The sequence below is a fragment of the Mirounga leonina genome, unplaced genomic scaffold (assembly GCF_011800145.1).
Source record: "Mirounga leonina isolate KUSES-001 unplaced genomic scaffold, KU_Mleo_1.0 Mir_151, whole genome shotgun sequence".
NCBI classification, from domain to species: Eukaryota; Metazoa; Chordata; class Mammalia; order Carnivora; family Phocidae; genus Mirounga; species Mirounga leonina.
This window is the reverse complement of record NW_023270377.1, coordinates 57,249,320-57,273,762: the sequence shown is the minus strand read 5'-3', so window position 1 is coordinate 57,273,762 and position 24,443 is coordinate 57,249,320. Positions and strand designations below refer to the sequence as shown.

General features: G+C 37.8%; 1 protein-coding gene across 1 annotated transcript in view; it reads right to left on the bottom strand.

Annotated features, from left to right (window-relative positions):
* The window catches only part of OLA1 (Obg like ATPase 1), a 187,409-nt gene that overhangs the window by 5,227 nt on the left and 157,739 nt on the right, over positions 1–24,443 (bottom strand). Inside the window, exons 8-9 of the mRNA XM_035007737.1 lie at positions 1,550–1,690; positions 763–859 (exon numbers count right to left, since the gene is read on the bottom strand). Of these exons, the coding sequence (XP_034863628.1) occupies positions 763–859; positions 1,550–1,690 (238 nt within the window). The remainder of the gene's footprint in view (positions 1–762; positions 860–1,549; positions 1,691–24,443) is intronic.

The window sequence follows — 24,443 nt, the reverse complement described above, 5'->3', positions numbered from 1 at the left end:
TTCCGTAACGCTATTTGGGACTACATATATTTAAAAATATTTTTCAGTAGTAACTACCATATTACAATATATTTACATTTAAAAGCAAGCCATTACAGTTCACAGTTTCTATTGTCCTCTGGGAATAAATTAGTCATTCTTTCTCATCGTAATCAGTATACATCAATATTTAAAGTACATATCACATTTTTAAAGAAGAAAGATTGAATATATAACACCGCAAAAATAAACACCACTTCTATGAATTCAAATAAAAAAGCATGAATTATTACACATTGAGTTTAGCTCTTTGAGCCCAACTGTGTATCTATGAAGAGCATAATGATGTCATATTGCTTTTATTGCTGAAAATGTAATCCGAGCAAAGCAAAGGAGGAAAGAACCACCCGCAACCCAAACAAACTTAGCGAATACAAAATGAAAAGCAACATCAATTTCACTGCAGACAAACCCAGTCACACAGATTAAGCAAGCACAATACTGGTGCGTCTTATCTCTGACCACAGGAGGAGGGTAGACAGATTCTACAGGATGAAGAAATTCAGACTATGTAATAGGCAGAATCAATTGTTACCTGCCTCAATCAATGCCGCTCCACTTTCACTGTTCAGCAGCTCACAAATAATTAAAGTTATCCTGGACAAAAACCTCATCTGTAATGACTAGCTAACCGCCACCATGACAAACTTCAAAGTCAGTGATATCAATCTGAATTCAATAGTGTGGAACTGGATATAGCTGATGAATAAGTATGAATCTTACCCTGATGGTCCATGCACGTACTTCATCTGGGCCTGCAGTGAAAAAGTATTCTAGTTGGAGTGCTGCAAACCCAGCCTTAATGATCTTTGGCAAAGCGCTGAAATAAAATGAAACAAATTCACTCAACATATAAGTTGATTGTGCCAGAGATCAGTATAGAGCTAAAATTATTCAGTTCAAGCAGAAATGTTAAAGATATTAGTAAATGACCATTCATCTTCCATAATACACTTGAAGAGGCCTGAAAGCATATAACTGTTTCTAAAAAAAATCCCTTCTAAAATTGGTTTTAATTGTATTATTCTGAATATATCATTTTGAATTGTTTACTATAAAAAAAAGAAAAATTTGATCTAGCCATTCTATGACTATTTTCCTCCAATATTAATTATTTCCAGGACACAGGTCATAAAAGCGAAATTATTTGATTGAAATCCAATGTTTAAACAATATATTAGTGTTACTCAGAAAAAATTAAGGCAACTGATTCACCCTTTCCCCTCCCCCACTGAACATGACGAAAGAGTTTTGGCGATCATTCCCTCTCAAAAATATACATAACTAATACCTATGTTATAATTAAAACACTGTACAGAGATGACAGATGACAGTTAAAAACTTAATTTAAAATAAATCTTTTCACTCTGTCTCATGGTAAAGAAAGGAGAAGATTCCCTCTTTATAATGGTAATTACTCTGTCATTTATTATTCTATCAGCGCAAGCAATTAAATTACTGCAAGGAAATAGTTGATAATAAAGTGTAGGGAAAATGAATGCTAATTAACCTTTGTGTCATGTTCGCTTCCAGATACTTCTGTCTCTCCTCAGCGCTCAATTCTTGCAACTTGAGTTCCAAGGCCCCACTAAAAGGAATGACCAAGGCACCTGGGTCATACTTGTCCACCCACTCTTTAATTTTTATCAACCTGTAGACAAAAAAGGGCACAACATTATCTTGTAGTGCATGCATGACTGTACCACATTCATTATTATCAAGTAGCACATACATATTCATAAGAATTGCACGGTTTTATGATGCCATCTTTTTGTGTATAGCTTTCCAAGGTCAAGGCATTAACAGGCAGCAATTGCTTCAGGTATATGCCATAAGATTTTACTGTAATCTAGTTTTACTCTAGCACATTATCTGTACGAACGATTATACAAATATTATAAAACTTTTTCAAGTTACACTACATTTATTCAGCATTAACACCTGTGTCCTTGAAAACCTCAATTTTATGATTTATTGTTTTCCTTACTTTACAAAGTAAATTTTTAAGAAGCAAAAACATTAAGTTCTGTTTGTATAGGAACCACATCTAAGAAGTGCCAGCTAATTTTGAAGAGTTTTTGCCAAATAAATCATTTGTTCCACCCAGATATTTATATGCCTAGGTCAGTTCCCTCCTGGACTAACAAGAGCTTACAGTTGTACCTGGCTTTGAGGGAGATTTTTTTTTTTTATTATTATTATGTTATGTTAATCACCATACATTACATCATTAGTATTAGTTTTTGATGTAGTGTTCCATGATTCATTGTTTGCGTATAACACCCAGTGCTCCACGCAGAACGTGCCCTCTTTAATACCCATCACCAGGCCAACCCATCCTCCCACCCCCCTCCCCTCTAGAACCCCCAGTTTGTTTCTCAGAGTCCATAGTCTCATGGTTCGTCTCCCCCTCCGATTTCCCCCCTTCATTCTTCCCCTCCTGCTATCTTCTTCTTCTTCTTTTTTTTTTTTTTTTAACATATACTGTACTATTTGTTTCAGAGGTACAGGTCTGTGATTCAACAGTCTTACACAATTCACAGCGCTCACCATAGCACATACCCTCCCCAATGTCTGTCACCCAGCCACCCCATCCCTCCCACCCCCCACCACTCTAGCAACCCTCCGTTTGTTTCCTGAGATTAAGAATTTGAGGGAGATTTTTGTTATCAAAACAAACACATCCAGAAATGCACATTTACAAACCTAGTTGATTGTATCTACACTGTTCTTACTTTTGCAAGAGAACTGCAGAGGAAATAAATTCCTTTAATCACAAAGGGTTTGGAAAGCCCAATCAGTTAGGGAATAGACACCAGGTTGATACCAGAAAAGATGTTATTGAGTGTTTTTTTTTTTTTTCCCTTCCAGATCATGGGTTATTTTGGCAAAGCAGTAGTTAGAACATAAATGAAATAAGTGTAGTGAATACATTAACCAGGTTCTGATTCTACTACTACTTTGCTAGCTCTTTATTTCTGGGCAGGTTATCAAACCCTTCTAAATCTCAGTTTCCTCATCCATAAAAGTGGAGATAATTGTAGTACACATTATATTGTAATGAACCTGGAAAAGCCTGGCATACAGGAAACAGCATTACTATTATGATTATTACTGTTAATAATAACAGTAGTTACTATTGCTAATTTTCATTCTCAGATAATTATAGATTATATGCCTATAATTCTTTTTTTTTTTTTAAGACTTTATTTATTTATTTGAGAAAGAGAAAGAACAAGGCAGGGGGTGGGTAGGGGCAGATGGAGAGGGAGCCCCGATGCAGGGTTCCATCCCAGGACCCGCGGATTATGACCTAAGCCGAAGGCAGACACTTAACTGACTGAGCCACCCAGGCGCCACCCCTATGCCTATGATTCTGGAATAGGGTTTAGTATGTAAGTGAATATAGATTTCACAGAAACTTATGTTAAAAATATTAATGCATACAATAGTCTTATATAATTCTATGAGCTCCCACATTTATACCAAGGTTTTAATAGCTATTATGGCAAAAAACTGGCAGGAATTCTTTAAATAATCAGTGTAAATGTCACAACAGGGGAAAAGAAACACAAAAACTAAAGCACAAATTCATCAAAACTCATCTATCAAAGAAAATGGCAGGGGATCAGTTATTATAAAATAAAGAATATGGCCTACCAAGTAGGGTTTAGGATGGGATAGGGGAATGAAAAAGTCACATAATAGTTTGTACATGTTTGTTATATAAGGCTAACCTATAATTTACTTATTTAATGTTACCAGTAGTTTTTGATCTTCATAATATTTTTTTTTCCTTTGGTCACATCCTGAAAGAATGGACCAATCCCTAAGATTTATTTTGGAATAAAGTATGTGTCCTTTAAAATAGGAAATCCAACCAGATATTTTCTTATTCAAAATTATAAAGGACAGGTTAAGGAAAAAGGGAAAATCTGTTTTTATTTTTGCTATTTTTTTTAAAGATTTGATTTTTTAAGTAATCTCTACACCCAACGTGGGGCTCGAACTCACAACCCTGAGATCAAGAGTTGCACACTCCACAGACTGAGCCAGCCAGGCACCCCAAAAAGGGGAAAATTTAAACTGATAATTCTGCCTATAATAACATTATGAGATTCTAAGTTACTTCACAGACTTACACTGTTCAAACAAAACGATATGGTTTAGTAACATACATTTATTATATAAGTCAGAATCAAGTATATATATATACACATATATATACACACACACACATATATATATATATAAAGATCTATAGCAAATATAGATTCATTGAAAATGAAATAAAACAAGCCTAGGTAAAAGGATAATATAAAAATATCACACACATTTTGTTTCATAAATATGGTCAACATAACTAATAAAACCAGAACTGTTATGAAACAACAAGATAAGAATAATTACTTTGGCTAAAACATCAATTCAGAATAACAATAGTTCTACCCTGTCATTTTAACAGCCTTTCCTGCAGAGTCCTCAGAAGGATTATTTGCATTCCTCAGGTGTTCTATTGTACAATTCAGATGAATAAAGACTTACAAATCATTCCTCTACCGCCAATGTGAGACTTTGATCTGGTGAATACACCATTGTACCTTAACTATAATTGGCAAAAAACCTGACAGTGTAGAGCATCACAAGCTTAATAACAAAGGAGAATATCTCAAAGTGTTGACAGATGATCTTCATAATGCAGAAGCAGAGCTGGTACATTTTAGCAATAAATGAGCACTGAGGTCTAAAGGTCTCTAAAGTGACTGACATCAGACCTGCTATAGCCTCACTGAAAGAAAAAGGTACCGGAGCACTCTCCGTAAAGTGAGTTAGGCTCTTTGCCTGCAAGCTTCACTTTTGTGACTTTCACTGTCATAGAAAACACAGGGAAGATGAAAAGTGAGTTAGGTTCTTTGGCTGTCTGCTTTACTTTTGTTACTTTTACTATCAAACAAAAGTGAGAAATGTCCCAAAGTGATTTTTAATTACATATTTGAAATAAACCTTGGGTAATAAAAAAATAGTACTCAGTTTTGAGATTACAGACTGAAATACATATCATAATATCTATTAGGTCTGATGGTTACAAAAGTGTGATAATGAGGCCAAGATCACAAGTTTGAACCCCATTGGGACCAGTTACCTTTTTGCAGAAAAATGTCTATTCTATTGCTACAAACCATACCCCAAACTATAGTTAGTCATCTAAAAATGTGTGCTACCAGCACATGAGGAATATGGAAAATCAAAGTTGAGCTCAGTACCACTACTAGAAAAACAATTTCAAGTACATTCTGTCAAAGTGACTCAATAATAATCTCCATATACAAATGTTAGCAAATGTCTAAGGAAAACTATCCAGTTGTTAGAGACCAAAATAATAAAATGATAATGATGATGATATTGTCATAGAATATCAAATTATATGAGGGGAGACAAAACAGTAAAGACAGTCCACTTCCAAAGAGTTAAACTGTAAAGACTTTGATAATATTCATTTTGCAAATTTATATAAACAGATTACTGCAAGGGGGCCCATCTTTCTCTTGATAAGGAGCCAGAGCCAAGTTGATTTCCCTAAAGTCTATGAGTGACAAACGGAAAGAGGAATTGCCACTAGTCGTATTTTTCTCTCTGGTAATCATTCCATAAGCAAGGGGACAAAGCAGGAACAATCAGTTTTAAGACGAAAAGGATGACACTTTGAGATACACTGCCAGGTTGTGAGGTTAGATTGCTTGGCAGAATGAGATCTTTAATATTAAATTAGTATTAGGGCGCCTGGGTGGCTCAGTTGGTTAAGCGACTGCCTTCGGCTCAGGTCATGATCCCGGAGTCCTGGGATCAAGTCCAGGCATCGGGCTCCCTGCTCGGCGGGAGGCCTGCTTCTCCCTCTCCCACTCCCCCTGCTTGTGTTCCCTCTCTCGCTGTGTCTCTCTCTGTCAAATAAATAAATAAAATCTTTAAAAAAAAAAAAATAAATTAGTATTAGATTTCCAAAAGATCATGTCTCAAATTTACCTTTGCTCTTAGAATCTGACCTTCTTAGCGAGTCCTGAAATTCCAGATTCCATAATTTGATAGGTTCATTTACATTGTTTGTATTTCTTTTCCCAGATACTAATTTTACTTCTTTTTTTTTAAAGCATGTCCACATATTTCTCCCCCATCCCAAGATTTATTTATTTATTTGAGGGGGTGGGGAGGAGCAGAGAGAGAAGGAGAGAATCTCAAGCATAACACAGGGCTCCATCCCATGACCCTGAGATCATGACCTGAGCCAAAATCAAGAGTTGGATGCTTAACTGAATGGCCACCAGGTGCCCCTAATTTTATTTCTAAAAATTATATTTGTTTCTCCTTCAAATCTACCTGCTCTTTTTAAGTAATATTTTACTCATTTAATGAATTCTTAGTCCCTTTCCATATTTTATTTTATTTATTTTGAAAGATTTTGTTTTTTGTTTATTTGACAGAGAGAGACAGCGAGAGCAGGAACACAAGCAGGGGGAGTGGGAGAGGGAGAAGCAGGCTTCCTGCTGAGCAGAGAGCCTGACGTGGGGCTCGATCCCAGGACCCTGTGATCATGACCGGAGCGGAAGGCAGACACGCTTAACGACTGAGCCACCCAGGCCCTCCATGAATTCTTAAGTCCCTTTCCATATTTTAAACAGATTAATTTAAAAGTTCTTTCTGGGATGCCCTAATTACTTCCTGTTTCTTGGGTAAAACTCTGCCTCTCACCATTAATCATCTGCTAGCAGCCTCTCACAACAGTTGGTTCCTGTGTATGTGCTGTGCTGTTTTGGGGTGTGTGGTCATTTGGCAGCAGTAATCAAGCTCCAAGGGAGTCTGTGGTCCCCTGTGTTTAGAGATATATCTATGGGGTAGTTTTGTGCTTGTTCTTCCAGGGAAAGACCTATGGAGAGTCGTGGGCTCTGGATCATTTAAAGGCTTAGTGCTTCTGCACTAGGTTATTGGTAATGCAAATTAAGGCCCCCTACTTCTCATAGTGCCGTCCTAGTCTCGAATTCCTGACAGTACAGGTTCTTCCTTTGTCCAGATGGCTGGGAATGGGAGGTTCTCTAGTATCTGATCATGGGAAGGATAGCTTTTTCTGGGCTTTATGAGTGCGCCTCATTCCAGCACCTGCAGTCTGGGGCCTATGCCTTGACTCTTATTCCTATGCCCGCCAAGGTCTTTAGATCATATATTAGCTGGGTTTTTTCCCTGACGGCCATACTCTATTGATTTCACTCTCTACTCTCACTGAGTTTCCTCTTTGTTTTTGGCACCTAGAAAATCCCTTACTTGCTTTTAAGTCCTTCTGTGTGTTCTAAAAATACCACACCATCATCAAGACCATCCTTTTCTGGTTATTTTCTCTGGTGTTTCTATATATTATGAATAAGAATGGAGCTTCCTGTACTGGCTAAGTCCATCATCTTAACTGAAAGCTCTCCATACTGGATTGAAATCTATTCTATTGTGTTCTAATCAACAGCTTTCAAACTTTTTTTGAACATTACCCACAGGAAGAAATTGATTTTATACTTGATTCAAACATATGGTGCACAGACATATTGTTTTTATACACATAATCAAATTGACATAGGTTTCACAAAATAATCCTTACCTTTATAGTAGGAAATAGGACAATCCCAATGGTGCTATTTGATATTCTACATAAAACTAAATTCTTACAACTTAAAATAAGCCCCTGAGATAATTTTCTCTAACGTATTTTAAGGGGCACCTGGCTGGCTCCGTTGGAAGGCGTGCGACTCTTGATTTTGGGGGTCGTGAGTTGGAGCCCCATGTGGGGTGTAGTGATTACTTAAATAAATACAACTTCAAAAAAAACCCTTCATACTTTAATAAGAACTTTAACTTTTTTCTACACTTCATGTCCATATAGCCACTCAACTACCTCCTAGCTATTAAATTCTGATTATATTTTCTAAAAATCCTTAAGGATGGCTCAACCCAGCACTAAAGCCAAGTTATATTACCACTTATAATATCTTTGCTGAACATTAAAACTCTCTCAAATCTGTTCATTCTAGTTTGTAATATCAAACTGTATTTAAAATCTTTAAAACTGTTACATATGATAATATTAGATTCTTATGTACAACCTACATAATTTTTTGTTTGAATATAGGTCTTTTAAAAAATTCAGCAGTAAGATCTTGCTTGTGACTCAATGTAAGTGCTGGCAAGAACCGTATGTCAATATTCATAAAATGATGCAACTTACACAAAGGAGGATCTAGGGCTAGTTCACCGAGTGATTTAACATCATTCAGTCAATGTTATTAAGGACTCGGCCTTTACTAAGTTAGTTCCTCTCATGTTGTTCATGGTATGGATGTACCATAAATCCAGGAGGCACTGAAAAACACTGAGGTCATTTCCAGTCTCTTCCCTTGCAGGTTTACTCTCATGTCTATTAGAATTGCCCAGAGTGCCAAAGAATGACTTTAAAATATCACATTCCTTTTTTCCATTTCCAAACATTATCACTGCAAATTAATGTAAATTTACAGTGTTCTAAAAGAAAAAGAAATAAGGCTATGGAAGATAAGATTATCCTCTTATGGATGACATAAACATTAATTAATCCAGTTCTTTCACAAATGACAATAACACTAGAATTATTAATACTAAAATTAATACAAAACAATGTACAAACTGAAATATATCCTCCTATAAACAATATTCATTCAAGGCCAAAAAATGAGCTCTAGAAAATCCAAAATCCCAACTCTTCAGAATTCTTTTTTTTTTTTAAGATTTTATTTATTTATTTGAGAGAGAGAATGAGAGAGAGAGAGAGAGAGCTCACATGAGAGGGGGGAGGGTCAGAGGGAGAAGCAGACTCCCTGCTGAGCAGGGAGCCTGATGCAGGACTCCATCCTGGGACTCCAGGATCATGACCTGAGCCGAAGGCAGTCGCTTAACCAACTGAGCCACCCAGGCACCCCCAACTCTTCAGAATTCTTTGAATAAAGTTATTAGAATGGAGCTAAGGAAGTTAGTGGCTGGAGGGGGGGGGGCAGGGGGGGCGGAAGGAGGGAGAAAGAAGAAATACCAAAAAAAGTAAACTCTAGTCTAATTGATTAGTGTCTAAATATCTAATCCCTATTCCAAAAGAGATTCCCATCTCTTTGATGTAATAGACTTCAAATTTCCCTGTTCTTGTCTGATTTCATGGAACTGTACAGGATAAAGAATATAACTTTGTTCCTCAAAGTGTGGTCACATCACTCGGCTGTCCATCAGAAATGTAGAACCTAAGAATCTGCATTTTCAAGATCCCCGGGCATTTCATAGGCACGTCAAACTTGCAGAAGCACTGAACTAAAGGACTTTGAAAATGATGGCACATTAACTGAAAGGATGAAAATGTCTGAGATAACTCTGCAGACCGACTGATAACTGAGCACGTGTTGAACACCTATCCCACCGATATGAGGGGAGTGAGAATATAAAAAAGTTCCTGTTTACATCTTCTAGGTTGGAAACCAGAGGAGAAAAAAGTCACTAGAATTTCAGGAAGTGTAAGGAAAATGTTTGCTGTAAATCCCCTGCAATGTCAAAGAAGTTTCAGATTCATAGTAAAAATAATTAGTTTAGACAGTATTACTATATGGTCAACAGTTTCTTACTTTATAAGACATAATTGCACCTCTCTTATTCTAATAAGCTTCAATACCTGGAAAAACATCTGTAGTAAGTTAGCTTTGGAGTCTAGATTCAAATTATAAGTGACTCCTACAGAGAGAACTTTGTGAAATTTAAATTATCAAGTAAATGGGGTATTTTTTTTTTTTTAAAGATTTTGTTTATTTATTTGACACAGAGAGAGACACAGAGAGAGGGAACACAAGCAGGGGGAGTGGGAGAGGAAGAAGCAGGCTTCCCGTGGAGCAGGGAGCCCGACGCAGGGCTCGATCCCAGGACCCTGGGATCATGACTTGAGCCAAAGGCAGATGCTTAACGACTGAGCCACCCAGGTGCCCCAAGTAAGTGGGGTATTATGCTACAAATTATTCCTATAAGGACCTCACAGAACCACTGTCTGAAAAACTCCATTCATTCTGCAGTCACTACAATAAAATGGCATTTGTATACATCCAACCACATGTGTGCCTGTGTGTGTGTGCATGTGTGTGTATAAAAAGAAATAAAACCTAGAGAAATGTGCATTCCTTTTGCAGCAAATAAATGAAAATCAGGTTCAGACAGTATTTCAGGGATTAACAAGATTTCTGACTCTAGCAGTAATTGGAAGGTTACGAGGAAACTGAACCGATAGGTGTATGACAAGCAGACAAACTTAAAGCAAATTAGAACAATTGGGATATACTTATCCTAACACTGTTGGCTCACTGTGACTCTGGGGTTTCTTAAACTCTTAATGTGCTTAAAAAAGGATAATATATGCAATTAATCTCTATGTGATGAGCATGTAACAACTGTATGGAAATATTTTCTATGTTCAGCAAAAAGGCTCTGTTTTCAAAAAAAATCTTTCAATGAATAAACAGGAGAAAACAGCAGGATGAATCCCAGTTAATCTGAGTAAATCACAATAATCCCATTCTCTAGCTGGCAACTGGTTAGAGTATGGGCATGTGAACCAGTTCTGGTCAATGGGGCATGAGGGGAAGCTTCCTAGGGGCTTTAGAAAAAGATTCTGAATGGTTCTTTTGGCTCTTAAACAGAGAAGAGAAGGGAGTCTCTACTGGACACTATGTCTGGATATTACCCCTGGAACTCCAGCAGCCATTTTGTGGCCGAAAGAATGGAAGTGGGGAAAGATAAGAAAAACCCTTCTTCTTCTTTTTTTTTTTTTTTTAAAGATTTTATTTATTTATTTGACAGAGAGAGCGAGAGAGCACAAGCAGGGAGAACAGTAGAGGGAGAGGGAGAAGCAGGCTCCCCGCCAAGCAGGGAGCCCGATGCGGGGCTCGATCCCAGGACCCCGGGATCATGACCTGAGCCGAAGGCAGACGCTTAACCATCTGAGCCACCCAGGTGCCCCCGAAAAACCCTTCTTCTTGATCACAACCTTGAATTAAACAGGAACACTGAGGGGCGCCTTGATGACTTAGTCAGTTAAGCATCTGACTCAAGTCATGATCTCCAGGTCGTGAGTTTGAGCCCCACATCAGGCTCTGCACTCAGAGGGGAGTCTGCTTGAGATTCTTTCCCATTCCCTCTGCCTCTGCCCTTCCCCTCTGGCACACTCTCTCTCAAATAAATAAATAAATAAATAAATAAATAAATAAATAAATAAAATCTTAAAAAAAAAAACCAAAACCAGGAACACTGAATTAAACAACCCTAGAGACATATACCTTGGCTCTTACTATTATGTATTAGGATGGTCTTTGTTATTTATAGCTGAAAGCACCCTGATACTGATAATGACTGCATTTTGGGGTTATCTTCATTTAAGTATATGAGTGCAGTTCCTCTTAACTGGTCAAACTCCAATTTATTATTTAAGAAACCAGCTCCTGCAGAGCCTTCCCTGAGCTGCCACATGGACAGATGCTATTACCACACTCTACCCTATATTATAAATTGTCTATTTTTCTTATCTCCTCCCACTATAATAAAAACTTTTTTTTTTTTTAAGATTTTATTTATTTATTTGACAGAGAGAGAGAATAGCGAGAGCAGGAACACAAGCAGGGGGAGTGGAAGAGGGAGAAGCAGGCTTTCTGCTGAGCAGGGAACCTGATGTGGGGCTTGATCCCAGGACCTTGGGATCGTGACCTGAGCTGAAGGAAGACACTCAACGACTGAGCCACCCAGGCGCCCCGGGACTTGTCTTTCTTTGTTCCCAGATATATCCACAGAACTCTCCTAGCATAGCACTGACACAGATGCTCAAACATTTTCTGAATGGATGATAAGATGGAAAGAGCTTTAGGCTAAGAACTGCCTAAGTGACTACAGGCAGCTACTTAAGGTTTCTTAGATTTAATTTACTCATCTGCAAACTGATGAGCAGTTTTCCCCATGTTCTGGGTTCCCTAATGGAGCCCCCGAGGTGCTAAGAGAGGAAAGGGTGGAAAGAGATGAAGGAACATGGAAGCTGTGGACCCTTCAATTTGTATTTCAACCATAGCTGCATCATGATCTCTTATATGTTGAATTTCCGCATCAGATTTCATCAGAAGAAAGTTCTGTTGTTTTTAACAACTCTAAAGTTGAGTAAGTAGATGATCCTTTTCAGATGGCAAACTACCATTTTATGGCATATGCCAGAAACTGAACAAGTGCTAAAATCTTTCTGCTTAAATGCTACTGTTCACCATCTTTTTTTCTTAAAAAAATGGAGAGAGAGAGAGAGAGTGCGAGCGCGCACGCGTCGGCGGAGAACAGAGGGTGAGGGACAAGCAGACTCTGCTGAGAGAGGAGCCTGACATGGGGCTTGATCCCACAGTCCTGAAATCATGACCTGAGCGGAAATCAGGAGTCAGAGGCTAAACCAACTGAGCCACCCAGATGCCCTCTACTGTTCACCATCTTCAAAAGAAAAAAAAACCTCTTCCTATTTTCTGTCACTCTCTATTCCCTCACATAGACTTTTCATAGCACTTATGTTCTTAATGTTTATGGTCTTCCACCCAGGATTGATGAACCTACTTGCCCAGTTATTAGGACAAGGAACTTTTTAAATATTTTGTTCACTGTAGTATTCCCAGCACCACTTATAATAGCGCCTGGCATAAGCAGATGCTCGTTAGATGCTGGGTGGATCAATGAATAGGAATGAATTAAGTTGAAAGTTAAAGATTAGGTAAATGAACATTCAGAAGTATATACAATTCTTTCAGACCCTACTTACCTGTCTCTTCTGCCAGAGTCAACCTTGAGAAATTAGTAAACTATAGCTAACTTGACCATTGGAAGTATACAGGCTAATTAGCTAGAATGGCAAAGTGAAGAATCATACCAACAGAACGTGGGGGAAACATACCTAATTCAGGTAGGGCTATACAAAATTCACAATATAGTGGGGTTATTTTCATTCCCATGTTAAATCTGTGGCCTCAATTACTATAATTCAAGTCTAAACCATCAAGGTTTATTGTGAATGTACCAAAAGAAGCACCTCAAACTTTAAGATGTTCCCCAAATCTCATGCTTCTTACTCCTCCAAGGCTACTAAGTTATGATTTGTGTTCATACTGAGTGGTCCCAAGCAGGGTACATTTTTAATACTACAGAGCAATTTTCTCAAAATACAGTTTCTGGACCACCTGTGAATCCAGGACTGTACAAGAAAACCTAGATTTGTGATCTCTGCAAATGGGATTTGCACCTAACCCTTACAACACTTTGCTCTGATGTCTGACAGCCACTGTTTTTGAATCTTGTTCTCTCTCTCTCTTTTTTTGCATTTCTACATTCTAGCTTTAAACATTACACATAGAAATATCCTATGATTACAGTTGTCATGAGGTATGAAACCAATATTTGTAGCTTGAGACTGTGAAACTCTTTCAGCTGCAAAAAAACTTCCCAACTATTTTATGATCCTATAGATATGAGATTACTTCTGGCCATTGGGCTCTGAGATAAACTATCTTTCCTTTCACTTTTGTACAAAGAAGACACCAGGTTGATGCAATCTATAATCAAAACATACATTTATATGGAGAGCCACAAATCTTGACTTAACTATCACAAATTAATGTTTTAAGAATGTAGATAGTATGAGAAATGAGACTTACATGGGGGTGGGAGGGAGAGAGAGAACATGAATTGCAACACATATGTCATAGTGGTAGTGTGCCAAAGAAACACAGTACCATAAACATGATGAAAACTTTAGTGTCAAGTCTTTTTGAGATTGGCCTATTGTAAATGATAAAAACTAACCTGAGATAGGAACATATTTAACAAAAGAAGTATACTTGTACAAGAAAATTACAAAGCATCATTGACATAAATTAAAGACTGAAGTAAGTGGAAAGGCATTCGTACTTGAAGGACTGAATGTTGTTAAGATGGCAATATTCTTGGGGCGCCTGGGTGGCTCAGTCGGTTAAGCACCTGCCTCCGGCTCAGGTCATGATCTCAGGGTCCTGGGATCGAGTCCCACATCGGGTTCCCTGCTCAGAGCAGGGCATCTGCTCCTCTCTCTGCCCTCTGCCCCTACCCCCCTGCTTGTGCTCGCTTGCTCTCTCTCTCTCAAATAAAATCTTTTTTTTTTTTAAAGATGGCAATATTCTCCAAATTGATCCACAGATTCAATGCATTCTATTAAAATTCCAGCTGCTTTTTGTGTAGAAAGTGACAAGCCCATCCTAAAATTCATATGAAAAATGAAAGCCAAAACAGAGTAGCCAAAATAATATTGAAAAAAACCCTCCAAAATTGGAGGGTTCACCATTCCTTATTTCAGAACTTACTATAAAACTGTGTGTCAAGTAATCAATACTATGTGGCATTGGCATAAGGCTAGACCTATAGACCAATGGAAAAGAATTGAGCGTTCAGAAAAAAAGCCCCTACACCTATAATCAATTGATTAAAAAAATTTTAATTGTGGCAAAAAACCCACAAAATTTACCATCTTAACCTTTTTTAAATGTATAGTTCAGTAATGTTAACTATATTCACACTATTGTGTAATGATCTCCAGACCTTTTACATTTTGCAAAATGGTATTTTATACCCACTGAACACCTCTCTTTCTCCCCCAACTCCAGTCCCTCACAACCATTCTCCTTTCTGTTTCTATGATTTGACTACTTTAGACACCTCTTGTAAGTAAAATCACACAGTTTTTGTCTTATGTGATTGGCTTGTTTCATTTAGCATAATGTGCTCAGTATTTATCCATGTTGCAGCATATGTCAAAATGTTTATTCAAGGGCGCCTGGGTGGCTCAGTCGTTAAGCGTCTGCCTTCGGCTCGGGTCATGATCCCAGGGTCCTGGGATCGAGTCCCACATCGGACTCCCTGCTCGGCAGGAAGCCTGCTTCTCGCTCTCCCACTGCCCCTGCTTGTGTTCCTGCTCTCGCTATATCTCTCTCTGTCAAATAAATAAATAAAATCTTTTAAAAAAAATGTTTATTCAAGTCCTTTGCCCATTTTTAAATTGGGTTATTTGGGGTTTCTGATGTTGAGTTTGTTAGAGTCAATTAATTTTTTTAAGATATATTTATTTGAGAGAGAGAGTGGGGGGGGAAGAGGAGAGGGAGAGAATCTTTAAGCAGACTCCCCACTGAGATGTGGGGCTCAATCCCATGACCCATGAGATCAAGACCTGAGCCAAAACCAAGAGCCAGATGCTCAACCGACTGAGTCCCCCAGGCACTCCTAGTCAATTTCTGACAAGGGTATCAAAACAATTCAGTGGATTTCATTCTTTTTAAAGCCTTAATAATATTCCACTGTGTATATATATACCACATTTTGTTTATCCATTAATTCACTGATGAACATCTGGGTTGTCTCTACCTCTTGACTATTGTGAACAATGAGGCGATAAACATGGATATGCAAATATCTCTCCAAGATTCTACTTTCAATTCTTTGGGATATATACCAAGAAATGGGACTGCTGGATTATACGGTAATTTTATTTTTAATTTTTAAAGGAATCTCCATACTGGTTTTCATTCCCACTAACACTGCACCAAGGTTACAATTTCTGCATATCCTTACCAACATGTTTTCTTTTTTCTTTTCTTTTATGGTGCCCATCTTAATGGGTGTGAGATGATTGATACCTCACTGTAATTTTGATTTGCATTTCTTTTTTTTTTTTTAAGATTTTATTTATTTGAGAGTGAGTGAGAGAGAAAGCACGAAGGGGGGCAGGGGTAGAGGGAGAGAGAGAAGCAGACTCCCAGCTGAGCAAGGAGCCCAATGTGGGGCTCAATCCCAGGACCCTCAGATCAGGACCTGAGTTGAAGGCAGGCGCTTAACCGACTGAGCCACCCAGGTGCCCCTTGATTTGCATTTAGTGATATTGGCATATTTTCATGTGCTTTTTGGCTATTTATATATGTCCTTTGGAGAAATGCTTATTCAAATCCTTTGCCCATTTTTAACTGGGTTATTTGTTTTTTGTTGTTGTTGACTTTGTGTTATAGTCAGTTGATTTTTGACAAGGGTACCAAAGCAAGTCAACGGGGAAAGAATAGTCAACAAATGGTGCTTAGACAAGTGGGCATCCACAAACAAAAATAAAAATGAGCCAAAGACCTAAACGTAAGAGTTGGAACTATAAAACTCTTAGAAGAAAATACGTGGAAATCTTCGTGACCTTGGATTAGGCAATAGCTTCTCAGATAGGACACGTAAAGCACAGACAACCAAAGAAAAAATAAATTAGACTTTATCAGAATTAAAGTTTTGTGCACCAAAAGACACTATCACAAAGTGAAATAACAATCCATAAAATAGAAAAAAATATTGGAACTCATTTATTTGATAAGGGCCTAGTAGCCAGGATATATATTTTTAAAACTCAATAATAATTATAACTTACAACTCAGTAACAAAAGGACAGAAATCCAATTTAAAATGGGCAACGGATTTGAACAGACATTTCTCCCAGAAAGACATACAAATGGCCAACAAGCATATGAAAAGATGCTCAATATCACTAATTACTGAGAAATGCAAATCAAAACCATGAGATACCATTCCATAACCACTACGATGCTTATAATTGAAAAGACAGACAACAGGGTTGCCTGGCTGGCCCAGTCAAAAGAGCATGTGACTCTTAATCTCAGGGCATGAGTTTGAGCCCACATGGAATGTAGAGATTACTTAAATAAGTAAAACTTAAAAAAAAAAAAGTTAAAAAAAAGATGGACAATAGTAAGTTATATATCCATATAATGAAATGTAAGTCAGACATAAAGAGAAATGAAGTACTGATATATGCTACAACATGGATGAACCTTAAAACATATGAAGTAAAAGCCACCATACACAAAGGGCCACATATTCTATAATTCACTTTATTTGAAATATCCTCAATGGACAAATCTAGATAGACATAAAACAGATTAGTGGTTGTCATGGGTTAGGGAGAGAAGGCAAGGGGGGATGATATTAATAGGCTCAGGGTTTCTTTTGGGGTGATGAAGTTCTGGAATTAGTGGTGATGGTGGCACAACATTGTAAATATACTAAAACCCACTGAATTGTGTATTTTAAAAAGGAGAATTTTGTATATGCTAATTATCTAAAAATTTTTTTAAAAAAACAAAGCTAAACTGAGATTTTAAAGATAAAAAACAAAAATGCTAATATTCTGCACATTAGGATCCTATGATGTTTGACCTTCCTGCAGAGAGATCAGAGATCAATAGAAAAAGCAGAAATTTTGGAGTAAGGTAGATATCAACTCAAATTTCAGCTTATTTCCATACTAGCTATAAGATCCTGGAAAAGCTATTCAAGCTTCCTGAACCTCAGTTTAATCACCTGTAACACAAATACTACTACTTATCCTCACAGGTTGATGCCAGTATTAAAGTGCCTAGAACATTAGAGATCTTCAAACTTTAGTTTCCAACCTTGCTGTCTCTTATAAGTGAGTGGGGTCATTCTCAATAGTTACCATAGAGTTAAAAATACTATTAGACTACCTGTGAATAAAGAATGAGAATTTTTTAAAAATCAGGTCTGTTATTTCTAGGAAGAAATCTTGCCTCACCAACCCTTTACAGAAAGGGAGATAACTGGAAGGGAAAGAATTCAAGCACAATGATTGCAAAAAATATATATTAAGTAACTATGTGTACTAATAAGCATTATGCTAGATCTTGGGGTGCAACTTTGAAAAAGGAGGTAGAGGGGGTAAGGGAAAAACAGGCAAACACATAAATACAAAAGAACATAATAAGTGTTATGATAGGGGAAGTAATGTGCCACAGGAAAAATGGCGAGGGGGTGTACAATCTCAATAAAGGAAGATTTTGGCCTCATTAAAACTAGAAATTTCAGAAAAACAGAAACCAATACATTTAATTATCTTTTCAATTATAACATTTTTTTTTTCAGGTTAATTTAGTTATAACAGGAGAAACAGAAAAGGAAAGGGGTTTTTATTCATGACAGAGCTGGAATTTTGTGGGGCCAATAAGAAAGTAAGAAACCCCCAAGGGAAAAATAAATATGGGTGTGTATGTCAGAATCCATTTGCACAGACCCCTTTCCTAATGGATCCTTCTCCTGAAGTTGTTCTTAATTCAGCCTCTGGAGGGTGCTTCCATATTCAAACAAAAGAGACCATTCCCTCATGATCCTGTTTATCTAAATCCTCTGTTTACCATGTAGGATATATGTAAATTTCATAAAGGAACAGACACAAAAGGATACAAACCCAAGGCAAATAGTCCATGTAAAAAAGGTAAAGTCCCTGTTTCTGTATCTATGGAGAAAAGGGATTTGGGGGCAGAGGAGAAATAAGAACAACTTTGGAAGAGAAGATCTCTTATGCAAACTTCAATCGCGGCAAGTAAGTTCTTATTAACATATATTTTCAGAGGTGCTAAATAGAACCACGTTAAATGAGAAATGAAGTGACTTTCCCTATCAGTAGTATGCCAACCGGCTTAATATTTTTACACAAGAAAAGAGAATCACATCTACCAAAACTTGTAGTTGGCTTCACAGCTTGTACTTTGTCCTAATAAGTAATAATAAGCCAGAGTCCATTATTTTACTGACAAGACATTGTGTGCAAAATGAATTTTTGTAAATAAAAAAAGTTAATTTATTTCAATGAAAGGAATCCCATAATTAAAGGATTCCCAGGGGCAATCCCTTTGCTAAGAGAGGCAGTACAGAATATGGTTACAGAGCACTGGGGCCAGACAGAGGAGAAATCCCTAGCCATGTCATGGAACCTTTCTAACGTCTCAGTTTTCTCACCTAGAAATGGAGATACTTCAGAAGGTTGGTGTTACGATTAAACGAGAAAGTGCACATAAAATGCTCAACATGGTATCGAACACAAGGTAAGTACTCAACATATATTTGCTATTATTATTATTTATAAAGTTAAAAATGACAACTTGTGGGGGTGCCTGGGTGGTTTAGTTGGTTAAGCGTCTGCCTTGGGCTCGGGTCATGATCTCAGGGTCCTGGGATGGAGCCCCACATCGGGCTCCCTGCTCCTCGGGGAACCTGCTTCTCCCTCTCCCTCTGCCATTCCCCCTGCTTGTGCTCTCTCTCTGTCAAATAAATAAAAGCTTAAAAAAAAATGACAACTTGTGTCTTTTTTAAATACCTCAATGTTCAGACCACAATTTCTCAAAACAGAATTGTGTTGGATTTACCTGTGTCAGGCTATTTTCTGATAAGGCAGGTCTAAGGGCTAACCACATCAAAATTTATTTATTTATTTATTTTTAAAGGCTTTTTCTTTCCTTTTTTTTTTAAAGATTTTATTTATTTGACACAGAGAGAGAGAGAGAGCTAGAGAGGAAACACAAGCAGGGGGAGCGGGAGCGGGAGTGGGAGAGGGAGAAGCAGGCTCCTGGCTGAGCAGGGAGCCCGATGTGGGGCTCGATCCCAGGACCCTGGGATCATGACCTGAGCCAAAGGCAGATGCTTAACAACTGAGCCACCCAGGCGCCCCTCAAAATTTATCTAAAGGCGTTTCTTTTCTTTCTTTCCCTCCTTGTATTGTCCTGTCTGCTGTATAAAAAATGACAAGTTTGCTACTAATTAAAATCATTGCTGAGTGATACTCTTACAGTTTCTAAGAAGGGGCAAAAAATTATTTAGGGCTGCAAATATCATACAAGATACAGATTTGAGGTAAAGCAGTAGGAAGCATATTTGACCTTGCTACGATTTCTGAACCAGTATTACTCAGAGCAGCTTCTCACTCCCTGTTCCCTGGTCATTTTGGGAGAGACAAAATTGATTAAACATTTATTCCTTTGCTCCTATTCCTGATTCAAAGGTTTCTCTCTCCCACCCCGACACATATTGCCTGCTACATATATCTACTGTTTTAAATAAATTCCCTTTAAAGAAACTGCTGGAAGTAATTTTATTAATAACATATTACAATAAAATGCACATTCTTCAGTGGTTTCTCTTACTTTAAGATTTCTGCTCTTAGAATACATCAAAATAATAATTATAAATGAGAATCTAAATGCTATGCAATTGACTTAAGCCCACTTTTCATTTTGTTTCCAGGGGAGATAAATCTTTTCTTTAATAGTCTAACGGTCTTTAAAAATACCCTATCTTTAGAGGCACCTGGGTGGCTCAGTCGGTTGGGCGTTCGACTCTTATTTCAGTGTGGGTCATGATCTCAGGGCCACGGGATTAAGCATGGCGTTGGGCTCTGTGCTTGGTAGGGAGTCTGCTTGAGACTTTCCCTCTACCTCTGTCTCTGCCCCTTCCCCTGCTCACACACTGTCTCAAATAAATAAATAAATCTTTAAAAAGAAATCCTATCTTTACCTTTACACTGTAGTCAAAAGAATAAAAAATATACCACTTCTTGTCTATCAAATTAGTAAAGATTAAAACAACAGTAACACTCAGTGTTGACTGAGGCTAAGGAAATGTTGTATCTTTCTTGAATGGCTACAAGGATGTCCACTGTACTTTATTAATTTAAATTTAAAAAAAAGAGGTCAAATAACATCAATAGAAAACACCAGGGATCTGGATAAAATATAATACCTTGATATAATAGCATGGTATATGATAATTATAAGTACTATGAAATAGGTGGAGGGCGCCTGGGTGGCTCAGTCGTTAAGCGTCTGCCTTCGGCTCAGGTCATGATCCCAGGGTCCTGGGATCGAGCCCCGCATCGGACTCCCTGCTCGGCAGGAAGCCTGCTTCTCCCTCTCCCACTCAACTCTGCTTGTGTTCCTGCTCTCGCTATCTCTCTCTCTCTGTCAAATAAATCAATAAAATCTTAAAAAAAAAAAAGAAAATTTAAAAAATAGGTGGAAAAACATTCATGGCTCATTAAGACTATCCACTCACAGAAGTATTTATCAAATATCGACTATGTGCTAGCTAAGTAGTGGGTTGGTAGTAATGAAGAAGACAAACATTGTCCTTGTCTTCACAGAGCTTACCAAGTCAGCCTTACCAGGTTGATCTAAGTATTTTCTCTGTATACTGATACACACCAGATAGGAAACGAGGAACCACTGATAGTTTTATTAAAAATTTATTTTTTATTCAGGTATAATTAACAAAGAATAAAATGCACAGATCTTAAAATGTTCAGTTTGATGAATTTTGGAAACTTTATATCCACATGTAACCACCATCCCAACAAAGATAAACTAATTTCTATTTCCCCAGAAAAGTTCCCTTAATGACCCTTTCCAGTTGATCCCACTCCTCACCATGTTGCTCTGTGTATTTTACTGGTGAGGTGTGTGACTTCCATAGTACAAATATGTCACAATTTAATTATCCATTCTCCTACTGACAGACATGTAAGTTGCTTCCAGTTTTAGGCTATTATCAATAAGGCTGTTACTATTTTGTGTAACAAAACATTTATAACATATAAGCATATATTTTCATTTCTTTTAGGTAAATACTAGAAGTTGGAATTACAGGATCACAGGGTAGATGTATGCTTAACTTATGTGAAACTGCCAATTTTCCAAAGTGGTTGTACCATTTTATCTTCCCACCAGTAAGACATGACAATTCTTGTTCTACTTCTTTGTCCGCATTTGGTGTTTTAAATTGCCTTTCCCTGATTTCTTAAAGATGCTAAGTACCTACATTCATGTTTATCCATGCATCTTCTTTTGCAAAGTGTATGTTTGAGTCTTTTTTCCATTTTTAAAACTGGGTAATTGGTCATAGCATTATTTATTTGTAGAAATTTTAAGGACATAGGTCCTTCATCAGATGTATGTGTAGTAAATATATTTCTTTAGTCTGTGGCTACTCTATTCACTTTCTTAGTAATGTTTTTTTGATGAAGAGAAGTTATTCATTATGATGAAGTCCAATTTTTTCTTTTATTGTTAGTGTTTTCTGCATCTCATCTAAGAGATCTTTGTCTATCCCAAGTTGTGAAGATACTCTCCTATGTTTCAATGAAGGATCATGGAATGAGAAAATGGCACAGTGATCTGTTTAAAGCAAATCAGAATGCCTTGCAGATGAAAAGAAGCTACAGTGTCAAGGCTGATAAGTTAGGAGGCTGTCACCTAACTCAAAAATGAGGTGGTGAGGTTTTAGTCCTGGTTGATAAGCAGTGTAACTGAAGAGAAAAGGATGAATAAGGGCCAGATTTAGAAGGAAAAAATGGAACCCATGATTAATTGAATATGGTATGTGAAAGAAGATATATTAAAATGATCTTAAAAGAACTTAAAATTCAGAGGGTGCTAGTACTACTAACAAAGAGGAAAGTTTAAAAGTAGATTCCATTTGGATGTATTACAGGAAAAAAATAAGGAGTTTAGTTTTATACATATTAAGCTTAATAATGATAATGGAATAAGCCAAGTGGAGACTGTTTGTTGACAGTCAAGAATAATGAAACTTGAAAAGGGCTAAGTGGAGAAACTAAGGCTGCCGATTTGCAAATCGTTAGCAGAGAGCAGCACTTCTCAACACAACATCCATGTACCAGCAGCAACAGCATCACCTGGGAACTTGTTGAACATGACAATTCTCAGCCCCATCCCAGACCTACAGACTCAGAAACTCTGGTAGGGGGGCCAGCAATGTGTGTGTGTGTGTGTGTGTGTGTGTTTAAGATTTTATTTATTTATTTGAGAGAGAGAAAGTGAGTGAGAGAGCACAAGCCGGCAGGGGGCGGGGGCGGGGCACAGGTAGAGGCAGAGGGAGAAGCAGACTCCCCACTGAGCAGGAGCCTGACATGGGGCTTGATCCCAGGACCCTAGGATCATGACCTGAGCCAAAGGCAGAGGCTTAACGGACTGAGCCACCCAGGCACCCCAGCAATCTGTGTTTTAATAAACCCTGCAGATGATTTTGCTGCATGCTAAAGTTTGAGAATCACTAGCATATAGGTAAGAGTCAAAGGTATAAGCACAGAGGGAAAGTGAAAAAAGTTAAAAGTCACTCAATTACTAATCCCTAGGGAAGAGAAGAGCCATGGCAGGCACAGAGAAAATCAGTAAAGAGATTAGAAGTGAAAGGCTAATATACCTGTTACCCAAAAGCCAAGGAGAAGAGAATGTCATGAAGTTTCTAAAGACAATTTATTCTGGTAGGGTCAGAGACAAAAAGAGAGAGACAGGTACATGCATACTTTCATTTATTATAGACAACCCCCCCAACACCATGAGGGTCATATTGCATTGAAGAAAAATATTATTCAGGATATATTTTCCATATTAGTTTTCCTTTAAATAAGAGAAATCTGCAAATGAAGTAATACAAAAATACTATGATAAAATTACATTTATATTTTATTCATTCATTCATTTACTTATTATTTTAATTTAAATTCAATTAATTAACATATGATGTATTATTTGTTTCAGGGGTACAGGTCTGTGATTCATCTGTGCTCACCACAACACATACCCTTCCAATGTCCATCACCCAATCACCCCATCTCCCCACACCCCTCCACTCCAGCCACCCTCAGTTTGTTTCCTAAGATTAAGAGTCTCTTATGGTTTGTCTCCCTCCCTGGTTTTGTCTTGTTTCATTTTTATTATTATTATTTTTTAAGTAGGCTCCACACCCAGTGTGGAGCCCAGTGCAGGGCTTGAACTCATGACCCTGACTGAGATCAAGATCTGAGGTGAGATCAAGAATTGGACGTTTAGGGGCACCTGGGTGGCTCAGTTGTTAAGCGTCTGCCTTCGGCTCAGGTCATGATCCCAGGGTCCTGGGATCGGGCCCCGAATCGGGCTCCCTGCTCGGCGGGAAGCCTGCTTCTCCCTCTCCCACTCCCCCTGCTTGTGTTCCCTCTCTCGCTGTGTCTCTCTCTATCAAATAAATAAATAAAATCTTTAAAAAAAAAAAAAAAAGAGTTGGACGTTTAACGATTAAGCCACCCAGGTGCCCCCAAACTGCATTTCTTTTAAAAGGAAAGGAGAAACTGGCAGCCATTTTACATGTGTAATTTCATTTAATACTTACATAGCTCTTTCAAGGAGGAAGAAGAGAATAGGCTATAGTGTAAAAGGAATGTGGGGCCAAAATAAGTTGTTCTAAAGCCTGGAGGCATAATAGCAAGCTAATATGCTGATAGGAAACATTCACCAGGGGGAAAAACTGATGATACAGGAGAAAGAGAGAAGGAGGAGATGTAGATGAATGGAGATATATACGCACAACTAAAAGGCTGTCTTTGGCTAAGTACGTAGACCAGGGGTCAGCAAGTTCCTGTACATTTTTGTATGGCCTGCAAGTTC